The sequence below is a fragment of the Octopus bimaculoides genome, chromosome 2, assembly GCF_046866305.1.
Source record: "Octopus bimaculoides isolate indiv1 chromosome 2, ASM4686630v1, whole genome shotgun sequence".
Lineage (NCBI taxonomy): Eukaryota > Metazoa > Mollusca > Cephalopoda > Octopoda > Octopodidae > Octopus > Octopus bimaculoides.
The window spans coordinates 93,615,926-93,628,328 of record NC_142929.1 but is presented as its reverse complement, the minus strand read 5'-3'; the positions used below and the strand labels follow the sequence as shown (position 1 = coordinate 93,628,328).

Sequence of the window (12,403 nt, the reverse complement as noted above, 5' to 3'; positions counted from 1 at the left end):
TGGTGTTCACCAGACGCTGATGGATATTAATAGTGTACGCTTGATCCTCTGCAGATTTCTGTGAATAAGATGATGTCTTTGCGTAGTAAGTGGTTGAAGGACTTATCAATATTCCTCAGTAAGGATGATAATTCTACTGCCATAAATATGTCGTTAGTCGGAAAGGAAAGCTAAGAGGCTGGAAATTAATAATTAAACTTCAAGTTAAATAAATGACCCGCGGTTTCTCTTGTATTATTTTGTAATTCATCAAATAGAAATAAACTTCCTATAATACCTTCTTGGTATATACAGTTGTCTACAAATTGCATTTTATGAAGGATTTCTATAAGTGATAATGATTTCGAAATTAGTAAATTATTTTCAAGGGCTATTACCGGGGTTTCTCGGTAATTCCATCATGGTCGTATGATTGATAAATCGCGTAAGAGTTACTACGCAACAAGATTTAAACTGGAAACCGGGAAATGTACCGAAGAACTTAATCGAGAAGTTGATCGTGCATTTAAAAGGGATGGGAAACTCTACAAGACAATGGAGAAAGAAGAACAAAATATTTGTTCTGAATTACCAAAAGCCAAACGATCGAAACGATTTGGCATTATGTAATGGCCAGCGCCTGAAGAAAATTTATCGAAATTGTTGAAAGTTCAACGTGAAAATTGGTGAGCTCTATCGACACTAATAATCAATTTCCAGGTACTATCTGCTTACAAACGAATGAATATGAATAATTTTAAAGGAGGGATATTGTGTACCAATTTATGAGAAAAAATAATCGCTCTACAGTAAATGGTAGGCTGTCAGCTCAACTATGTTTGATGTTTGGGAAAGAAACTTTCTCAGTTTACATGACTTCAGAATCGTGAAAACAACAATGCACATACAGACGACATGCGTATTGTAATTATGGAAATAATTATTGTGGGTAATTCTCTAAGAAAGAATAGGACAAACTGCAAGAAACAATTAAATAACTTATTCAATGATTGTTTTCCTTTTAGCTGAAAACCAGATTTGTTCAACAACGGTCGCGAGTATAGCGTAAGATTGATTGATGAATATGCTGTCGGATAGTCGGAAGGTTGCTTGGAAGAGAGATCAAGGAATCATATATTTGCATTTGCAGTTGGCAAATGGTAGTTAGCACGTAAGAAAAAAAGAAAAAAAAGAATGAATAAACATTTTAAGTGATGAAATAATTAAACCACGTATTTAAAATAAGTTGCAAGTTTTCTCTATTTATCAGTTTACAAATATATTCATTGCTTATAGTTGTATACTTATGTCATGTATATTGTACAGTTAATACAAAATAGTTTATTTTTTTCTTTGTTTAGAAATATGTTTTACAGCAGAACCTCGTAAATGGATACAATTACCAGTATATTTATTATTCAATGTATAGTTAATGATAGGCCCTATGTCAAAATTATATCGTCACTGAAAACCAATCAGAAAAATTAATACACAAATGTCTAAAAGATGTTATTTAGAGTGATCTAATCCAAAAGTGTTAAAGGCCACATTGAGCGAAAGATGGAAGAATCAGAATTGAGAACAGAAAAGAACACAATAACACGCACAAAAATGTATGAACAAACACACAAATACTTGTCTTTGTGTGTGTGTTTGTGTGTGTATATATATATATATATATATATATATATATATATATATACATACACACACATATATATATATATATATATATATATATATATATATATATATGCATATGTGCATATATTTCTGTGTGAGTAGTAATAGCTTGGCGGTATTGAAATAATACGTGAAAGATTAAGTGAGCTAAAGCGAAAGTGAACAGAATTCGAAATAGATATTGTGTATGTGTGCGCGCGTGAGATAGACGGCGCATCCACTCAACCAAACATTTACATCCATTTATTATATTATTGTGGATGTTTCTTTCATACTGTTTCATGTGTCATTTCCATGCACATATTCACATACATATATAGATACATACACGCATATATAGATACTCACATACACATAGATACACAAATACATGCATGTAGAGATATACACAATGCCTATGTTTGCATATATGTTTGTGCGAGTGTGTGTACACACATAAGCAGCGATTAAACATTTTAAAGCTTCTGTTTAGCTCTACGGATCTGATCATACTGCATTTTATAACTGTCACTATCAGTTACTAATAAAGCATTCAGCTACTGATGTGAATATTACACGTTTTTAAGTGAAGCGATATTGACTCTTGTGATTAATAAAGAAACCGTTATTCTTATACAAAAATTTCCTTATTAGTTATCGATGGTTTGATTCTGTGTTCAAATCCCACCGTTGCCGAATTATCCCCGATCTTTCCGGGTCGATAAAAACAGTTATATTATGAGAATGATGTTATGAAGCGGATTTAATTGATATATACTTTTCCGCTAGGGAATTGGCCCTGTCTCTTGTTAAAAGAAATCCTTTTTTTTTATTCGTAATAAATGAAGAATAAAACTAATGTACTGCTAAATTTATTGTAAAGTCTATCAAGTATAATCCTATTTTCATCTTAAGCCAAATTTTCAAATAATAAACTTCGATAGTTAACAATACAAAAGCAAACAGTTCTTACATAATTGTAAGTATTGTTGGTGAACATCAGTTATAGAGTTAACTATGTTCGTTTGACTTATACATGCTTTCATTTCAGTTTAAATGACTCGTAAATTATGAATAAACTGTATAAAATCTTAAGTTATAATAATCAAACAGGAAATAATATATAAAACACAAATTCTATAATTATAAACACAATACAGCACACGCACACAGATAAATACATGTGTATATAATTTCTAAATGTTATATATATATATATATATATATATATATATTAATAATAATAATGGGGGAGGCCGGAGCATACTACTTCTAAGCGCGTAATATGTAATTTACAGTATTTTAGGTGGAATTCATTCCTTCAAATATAAAAAAATTATTTGTAAAAAAAATATAAGTTTAATTCAGCTTAGGCTATTAAAATGTGTGTGTGAATGCACAAGTGTATGTTGCAGCGCGTTTTCCTATTAAGTACCTAACTACACCTTTTTCACATTAATTCACTATAGTTATTAAATATATAAATTGCTAAGTGACGTTCACTATAATCTACTTCGACTTTTTTTGGGGAAAATATTTTTTACAAAAGTAGTTTTTGAATAACTACTGCTTCTTTATCATAAATGAATTATTGTTGAATAAAAATTTATTTAAACTGGAATGTATAATCTAAAACTTAAATATCTTTATTTAAAATCTGGCAATCCTAGTTGATTTCCAGGAACAATACATTGTAAATGTAAGTATAAAGCGTCAGGATGAAAATGGCGGGAAATTGAGTTGTCAATAACAATATAGAATTTGAGATCAGCGGTTTTTATTTTTTTTGTGATGAATAAATTTGTAAATATTTCGCAATCTAAAAGAATATTTGTTACGTTCAACAGTAATAAATATAAACTGCAAAGAAATTATTAAAAATGCCGAAAAGGGACGGGGTGTGTGTGAGTGCCGATGGACAAGAGACCGGTTTAAGCCTCTATATATATGAATACATATGCATATATCGGGAACACCAGACAAAAGAATTTTCAGGAAATAAAAAAAAAGGTAGTTTGTAATTAAGGTCGTAAATAAAGACATGTTTAGTGTATCTTAATTAAAAATTTTCTAACTAGGAAGGAGATTTAAATTTGAATAGATAGAGAAAAGAAAAGCAAAATTTTATTTCATTGTGTGTAGTAATTCATTTTCGTTTCGTAAAAATTTTATATTTAGAGTGTAGTGAAAGACTAAATCAAGCGATAATTTCTAGAATTCTCATAATGCTTATTTTTTTTTTAATTTATGAAATATTTTTAATAAAACGGGCGAGAAAAAGTTATTTTTAAACATAATATCATTAAAATATGCAGTAATTTTAAATAAATGTAAAAAAAAATTTTCAAACTAAGGTAAGTTTTGTTGCTGCGATTAGTTTTGCCTTGGCGCGCAACGGTTGGCTTGACTAAGCTACGCAAGCGCAGATCTTTCTCAGCAGTACTCGTGTGATCATGGCGACTCCGGCCAAAGTAAGCAAAGCGGAGGGGAAAAATAATCATGAAAATGCAGATGAGCAAGCTGGTAAGTTAAAACATGTTCTAGTTGTAAAAATAATAACTATAATGGTAATATGTGTGTAACTTTTTTCAAATATTTCCAGAATTTTACATGATTATTTAACGTCAAGCTTGGCAACTCTTAGTCACATTGTTAAAGAAGCACATGTAGCTTTCATAGGCCATTGTTCCTTGTAGAAAAATGTGAAGAGATGTTTCAGATCCTATTTGACTTTCATATGTCTTGCTGTTATGACTTTTGTTATTTTCTTGAAATTTTTTGTATTCAGTTTATTTAGTCTTAGCTGAATTAGTGGAAGTAGATAAGTTATATTGATAGTTTATTGTTTACTGCATGTAAGAAGAAGGGTGATGGCAGAAAAGCAGTGAAAACGAGGCCCTCGCTGACCTCCTTTGATTAATATTCTGTTAGATGTAATTTTGAATATTTTAACTGATAAATAATGTTTTCAATGTTACAATTATGTTTTAATCGAACATTAAGTTGAAATTACCATTATTTAAAACGGCTTTCCAACCAACACTACTCTGTCTATAGTGAAGCTAAGATAATCGCCATTTGCAATCTATGTTCCATGCCTCATAACTTAATTCATTCGCTTTTATTTGTTTAAATTCCTAAATAAATTAGCAAAGAAAAACGGCGGCAGTCATACGTTTCGTGATATTTGTGAAATAATTATAGTTTAATGTTCGATCAGTCTTCGTTATTAGTAATAATTCTGTTTAGGAAGATGAGGGGGGGAAGTCTAGAAAAAAGAATTTTTTCTTCCGTTCCCGGCGAAACGTGGTTAAGACTGCATGACCGGAAGTCTTGGTACTGTGGTAGAGCATGTGCTTCAATTTGAATTCATTACCTTAACAGATGCTGTTTCAGGTCTTCTATGCTTTTGTATTTGTCTATTTTTAAACTAATTTTGAATTTGTTTTATTCCCATTTATACGAAAATTGCAATTAGTAATTTTTGCTGATGAATTAAAAAGAAATCGATTTACAAAAGTATTAAAATTTGTTTGGAAATTATACTCTAAGAAATTTTAAATATATTTTGATTTTCGAACTAGATTTTTTTAATGTAAGATGAACATATAAAAACTTCTTGAGTATGTATAAATGTGTGTGTGTATATATATTTATACACATAGTGTTGCTGGTTGAAACTTTTTATAGCATATATGCATTAAAAGGGAGTTAAATATGAAAACAAATACAACATTTTCAAAATATTTTTCATAAATTTTAAGTTTGCTATCATGATTGAGAAAAAATGAGTTGAATGTTTCTTTTAAAATTTCATTACTAGACAAAGAGCAGCAAGAAGCAATAGAGCAGATAGATGAAGTTCAAAACGAAATAGACCGGCTAAATGAGCAAGCAAGCGAGGAAATACTGAAAGTAGAACAGAAATATAATAAACTACGTCAACCATATTTTCAAAAGCGCTCAGAACTCATTGCAAAAATCCCTAATTTCTGGGTGACAGCTGTATCCTTTTATCACAATGTTATATTTTAGTAATGTTACTGTTAACGTGTTTGAAATCCGATTGAGTTTACACGATTCAAATCTGAATTTTTTTTTTTATCTGTTTCACTTAATGGAATAGTTAAGCTACCTTTCCGACACAAAGGAATGCACCGCACTGGTACACTGCGAATTGCACAATTTTCTGGTGTGTCCGGAGCTACAACGGACTACGTTTTGACCAATGTGCCTCGCAGTATGTCGAACCCGTAACCACGTGGTTGCAGATCGTCCTTGTTCTCAATGATGCTGTCTCCGTCAGCATATTAACAAACGTTACTTATTTTTCAAATCAAATTAAGATTAATTTTTAGAATTGCTTCATTGATGTTGAACAGTTATTTGTCTTTAACTTCACAAGTTTGTAAACCATCCGCAAGTCTCTGCTCTGTTAAACGAAGAGGATGAAGAAGCCTTACAATACCTCACAAAAGTGGAGGTTCAAGAATTTGAAGATATTAAGTCAGGCTACCGAATAAATTTTGTGAGTAGATTTTAATTTTTATTAAATCGTCAGTGGGTGATTGTGTAAAGATAGCACATTTAGATGTGAACATTAAAATAGCCAATAGGACATTTTAGCTGCTTTGGACTGCGGCCATGCTAGAGCACCGCCTTGAATTTATAGCCGAATGAATCGCTCCACAGTAATTGTTAAAGCCTGGTACTTATTCTATCGGTCTGTCGAACGGTTGTTACAGGGACGTAAACACCGGTAGTCAAGCGGTGAAAAGGTATAGACGGACCCAAAGACACAAATATATACTTATATATACGGCAGGCTTCTTTCAGTTTCTGTCTGCCAAAGCTTTGGTTGGCCTGAGGCTATAGAAGACATTTTGCCTCAAAGTGCCACGCAGTGTAACTGAACCTGGAGCCATGTGGTTAGGAAAAAAATTCTTACCATACAGCCACGCTTGCGCCTATTTGTTTGTAATGTTTATGAAATAGTAATCGAATATACACTTAATATGAGCACGATGCAGAAGTGCTGGTAAGCAAGTATTAATCGAGTTGTCTTAAAAAGAAAGTTTGTCGATAGACTTCTGCCAAATTGTATTTCATTCAACATTAATTCATAATATCTGTTTTACTGCAAATAAATCATTTAGACCGTTTTGATTTGTTATATTTAATTTCATTTTTACAGTGTTTTGACAGCAATAATCCATATTTCGAGAATGACGTTATTTCAAAAGAATTCCATTTGAATGATACGGGAGAACCTTCATCTAAATCAACGCCCATTAAATGGAAGCCAGGCAAAGTTAGTCGTTTCTTTAATACATAAAATTCATGTAAAGTATTCAGGCATATTTCCTTCCTGATACTGATCAAATTGAATTATCATTTAACGTTCATGTTTGATACTGGCATATATATAATATATATGTATATGAGGAAATGGTTTTTACTTTCAGGACTTGACCAAAAAATCCAGTCAACCAGGCAAAGGTGGTCGCAAAAGAAACCATGAGGAGCAAGAATCTTTCTTCTGTTGGTTTACTGATCATGGTGATGCAGGAGCTGATGAACTAGGAGAGGTGATCAAGGACGACATCTGGCCAAACCCTCTGCAATACTATTTGGTAATTTCCATCTCTAATTGAATATTACCCCTCCTCCAATCATTCTGTAATGATTATACTCAGGAATTAATTACTTTTTGCAAGATATTAGCAATTTTAGACTGATGATTGTTACTATTTCACTAGCTGTTTGGTAGGCATAAGCACTTTGACTGTGGTCATAGCCTGCATCCTATTTTAGTTCCGTTAAAAATGATTGTTTATCCCTTCCCAGGTGGATTTTCCATAAGGTTGCCTTTGTCAAATAAAACTAGTTACAGCTTACTCTAAAATGGGGTGAAAAACTATTTTATGTAATTTCTATTATTGATTTCATGATTTTTATATTCTATCGCTTATGGTTGAGATTAAGAATATTTGACCTCAGAATAATGAAAACAATGAAATAGCTGTGATTATCAGTGTCTAATTTGTGTTATTCCCCATTTACTAAGTTATTTCACAAATTTATACATTTTAGCTGATGTTTTATTTTATGTAATTTGAGATCGTATGTTTAAAGTCCTAGCCTGTATTCTTACCATTTTCCAACAAGGCTTTTATATACTTCTAAAAATATATATTGTGACTTAAATCTTTTATAAGATAATCTTTGAAAGAATAAATTGTCTTTAATATCATAATAAAGTGTGCATTTCATTTAGTCTGACATTAAAAGTATAAGAAGTAACACTAAATATTTTATTTTCAGGCATCAGAAGTAGAGGAGGATGAAGGTGGTGCAGGAGAGGGTAGGTATTTTTCTATGAATTTTGCTTTAATCATTGCTGTATTTTGTTAGACAAAGCAAGACTTTTTTAAATAAGAAAAGAATTACTTAATTGGCATTCTATTGGGCCTTTATGCTATTTGCAATAGAGAATCTTTTTAATTCTGATTGATGTGATGGGTTTCAGTGTGTAATACTTGAGCTTTAGACCTCATTTTGTTTATATTTCGGAAAACTCGATGTAAAATGATATTAAATTGCTGAGGAAGTTAAACTGTCACTTGAAATAAACTGTTCAGGCTTTTTCTTCTAATGTGAAAATTGCATTTAGACTGATAGGATAAAAAAAATTATTTTTATCTTATTTTGTTTATCTATGTTGTTCCAAGATATTCATATGACCAAGTTTGAACATATCTATGTATCTTATTTCAGATGAGGAATTAGATGAGGAAGGCTTAGATGATGAAGAAGGTGAAGAAGCAGAGGATTTTGATGAAGAAGTAAGTAACCAGTGATATTTATCTTGATTGTTTTTTTTTTTTATATAAGGGAGATTATAGTTTACTTTGCTTTTATTTAATCGATCACTTCACAAAGTACAAGTTTACACTTTTTTCCCTCTCTCATAGGATGTTGGGGAAGAAGGAGAGGAAGGTGAAGGTGATGCCGCTGAAGATGAGGAGGAAGAAGAAGGCTAGTTGAAGTCATTCACAACATAACTGGTACTATTGCAGTACTAAGTGTAGTATTGACAGTTGCTAGTTTGTTACCAGCCTCACAAAGTGGTTCAGTATCGACATTCCTCCTGTGTTGACCCACTTCAGCCTCTGACTGTCTCTTGTAGTTTCAAGACAAAAGTAATGTCTTCTCATCTCCCCTATTTTCATTTTTCCTCTACTATATATATATATTTTTTCTTTTTTTTTCCTTTTTAATTATTAATTTTTTTGTCATCAATAAACTGTCCATCACTTCACTTTGGGCACCCTTTTAGAGTTGCTTTGTACTTTTGCTAAAATGAAGAAAACATTTCCCGCCCTTTCTTTTCAACACGTTTTGACCTCCTTCACGTTCATTAATTCATCACATTTTCAACAGGGGTTTCTCAATAAAGGACAAAGACATTCAGATATCTTCTCTTTTTTTTTTTTCCTATCCCCTTCCTTTCCCCATTCAGTTTCATCATTTCATTTCTAAAGCATTATCTCCTTTAAAACACTTGACCCAACTGTATATTGGCATTTTTTTGTTTTTGCCTTCTGAAGTTCTTAAACATTCGACAGTAGTTTGTATTTGAAGGTGAAGTGTTAATTTTAGTTACTGCTTTTGTTGACACCAAGCACAGCTAATTTGTCTAGTTTCTTCTGTTATGGATATTTTTATTTTTAATGTTGTAATTAGATATTCACTTCATTCAATTGGAATAGAGTTAAAAAAAAACAAAAACAGTTGATTACATTTTAAAGATTTAAGTTTAGGACAGCTTTTACTTTCTGACTCGAACAGTTGTAACTTTGGTTTATTTAAAAATTCAGTTGATATCAACTGAACTGGCAGCAACGATTATCCCCGTGAGACTCAATATTTTTTTATATGTCTATACCATGGAAAGGTTCTTAAACAATTGCTCAGTGAGCTTTTGCTTGTCAACTTGATGATTTGCATTTATATAGAACCTTGTTTATTGATTTATTGAAGTTATTTTTAGCTATAAAACTTTGTCAACTTTAGTTTTTTTTTTTAATTAGTGTTTTCTTTGTTTTCTAGAATAATGCTATTTGTAATAAAACATTTTACTTGTATCAGTTGTTTTAGAAATCATTGTAGAACAATGTGTGTAGTGGGTTTTCTTTTTTTAAAGTTTTATGAATGTAGGGAGTACATTATTTACTAAATGAAAAATTTCCCAACTTCCATGAGTTCATCTTAAATATTTCTTGTACTTTTGTCTTTTTTTCCCTCTTTTTTTAGTGCTCTTAAGTAATTTATACTTCTGCATAGCAAATATTTTCCCAAATCTGATTTGTCAATTGCTGGCTGCTACATATAACCAGGCAGTTTGTGAGGGTAAACTTGTGTTTTATTCCAATTTTCTCGTCTTCAATGTAAATGGGATTAACAAATTGACACCAAACTACTGTATTTCTAAACTGAAATAAACCGTTCGATGCGACAACGGTGTTGGATGATTTCTGAGTAATTTGATGAAATTAAAGATTAATTCTGCTAACCATTGTTTTTGTTATCTACAATTTTCCTTTCATCTATGAGATTTTCCAGTATATATTCAAATGTTTTAAAAACTTTTTCAAAGTATTTTATTCCTCCTGTGTTCCCAATATTCAATCTGGTTCAGCAACAACATGATGTTGTAAGTAGACTTGAAATGTTTTCTTTCAGGGATTTCCTTTATGTGCATTTTTCAAGTGCTTGGATAGGTGATATGAAGGTATCTCAAAAGTATATTGGTTGTCCAATTGTATGTTGTCTAGCTGGTTTGACTATATTTTTAATGTTAAGGTCTTCTCTGTGAGTTGTAATGGAAGTTTAATTTCAGTTTTTACTTGAGATTTTGTGACAGTTACTTTAAATAAGCTTTGTCTTTATTAGTATCGACTTTATTCTAATTAGCTGCTGGTTAAGTATTGCATTTTGTTCTGAAGGCTTCTGATGGGTCACTAGTTAGGATGTGTGTGTATTTATATATATATATATATATATATATATCTATAAACACATACACTGGTCTGGTTCTGACTAGGTATTTCAGCTCTATTATATTATTTAAAACTTTAGAAATTTTATCCTATGCTTGATTGTCACTAGTCTACAATGTGAGGTACCTAACTGCCTCTGCCTTAGATAGAATGGTATGGCATCAAGTGTATACATTCTTCATCCACATAACTTTGAAGATGTTGTGATGTTATGGAAACTTCATGCTAATATAGCAAATAGTACATTGTTCAAACTTGAGATTTAGATGAATTTTGGTACTGGCATTAATTTTATAATTGAATTATGTCAAAAGTTTCAGGTGGATATCTATTTTTTAAGGGAAGTTCTTAAGTATTGTTACAAGGCTAGCAAAATCATCCATACACAAACATTTGTAGAAAAGTTCATAAATTGGAATAAATTATTTTGTCATGTATTACTGGAATTTCTTATTAATGACAGGGGGGGGGGGGAGTATTCAGTATTTATTAGCTTAAATATGATTGTCACTAGTGGTAATTCTTTCAAGGAATTCTGCTCAATGTGTAATCTTCCTTACAGCAGCAAAATAATTTATTCCACTTTGTAAACTTTTTATACCTACTATTTACTGATACAAATAAGTTTGCTCTGAATGTGTTTTATTTAGTGTTTGTCAGTTTTAAATTCAGAGCTAATAATTCAATTACCTATAGGAATAACTGGTGTTTATTCAAGTCTACTTTGCAGTTTTGCATAGGTCAGTGCTTGAACTGAAAAGTACAATGTTAATTTTATTGTCAGGAACAGCATCTTGCTACGATATACATTGGTTTCTTTAACCCATGTTACCTTCAGCAGTAAAATAAAAAGTGATAGTGGGTTTTTATCTGGATGTTATCTGAACTGAGTGTGGCTCTTGTGTAGTAATGCACAATGAAAACAATTTAGAAAATACATGTTCATGCATGGCTTGTAATTGTAGATGTCTTTTCTTGGCATTTACATTGCTAGTAACTTTAAAAAATTAAAATTGTTTGAGGGAGTTGCGCTTCTTCGTGGACTGTAGATTGGCAGTAGATCTCACAGCATACATAAACCAGTAGATTTCTATCCTGAGCTTATTATTTTTATACAGTGAAAGCATTGCTCAAAAATGATATGCACGCAGTCAGTTACATACAAATGAGATAGTTGTACTTTGTCTTCATCAGGTCTACTGCATTTTATTGCTCCAGTTGAATTCTGGAAATGCTATTTCTGTTACTTGTCATCTACAGTTGCTAGATATAACAGCTAAATCTTCAAATCATACAGTACTGCATGAGTAGGGACAATGCATTGAAAATATCCTTGATACACAGTTATGTTCATAAATATAAGTCTTTGATTGTCCTATAGCTACTTCATCAGGTATTAACTGGAGTTAGTGCAACATGTGGATTGCCAATACACTAGTTGGACCTAACTGTATGACAGGAAGTCTTCAAACTTGCAGTTCTATTGATGTCAAAATATACATCCATGACTTAACTGTCCAGTGCTTTTTCCTTTCTTAGATTATGAAGTAGGATTTAAAAGGAAACATTTGTTACGGTGGCTTAATCTGCAAGGGGCATAGTACCAAAGCCTTCTGATGTGGGGTAAAAAAAAAAAAAAAAAAAACATTTGGAAAGGAAGAGTAAATGCTCCAGTTAAAATTTTGGAACAAAGAGCTTGA

General features: G+C 31.4%; 1 protein-coding gene across 1 annotated transcript; it reads left to right on the top strand.

The window, feature by feature from the left end:
* Window positions 1-4,063: 4,063 nt before the first annotated feature.
* On the top strand, window positions 4,064-10,216 carry LOC106872183 (protein SET). Its single transcript, XM_014919082.3, has 8 exons — window positions 4,064-4,164; window positions 5,465-5,646; window positions 6,047-6,169; window positions 6,836-6,952; window positions 7,107-7,274; window positions 7,966-8,005; window positions 8,419-8,486; window positions 8,616-10,216. Exons 1-8 carry the CDS (start codon window positions 4,095-4,097, stop codon window positions 8,682-8,684), a joined length of 837 nt encoding a protein of 278 aa, XP_014774568.1. The 5' UTR covers window positions 4,064-4,094; the 3' UTR covers window positions 8,685-10,216.
* Window positions 10,217-12,403: the final 2,187 nt, after the last annotated feature.

Excerpts from the sequence above, each read along its gene's own strand:
- LOC106872183 (XM_014919082.3), top strand. The coding sequence starts at position 4,095 with ATGGCGACTCCGGCCAAAGTAAGCAAAGCGGAGGGGAAAAATAATCAT. Across the intron at positions 8,006-8,418 it reads TGAAGGTGGTGCAGGAGAGG|ATGAGGAATTAGATGAGGAA; the intron begins GTAGGTATTTTT and ends ATCTTATTTCAG. Across the intron at positions 8,487-8,615 it reads CAGAGGATTTTGATGAAGAA|GATGTTGGGGAAGAAGGAGA; the intron begins GTAAGTAACCAG and ends CCTCTCTCATAG.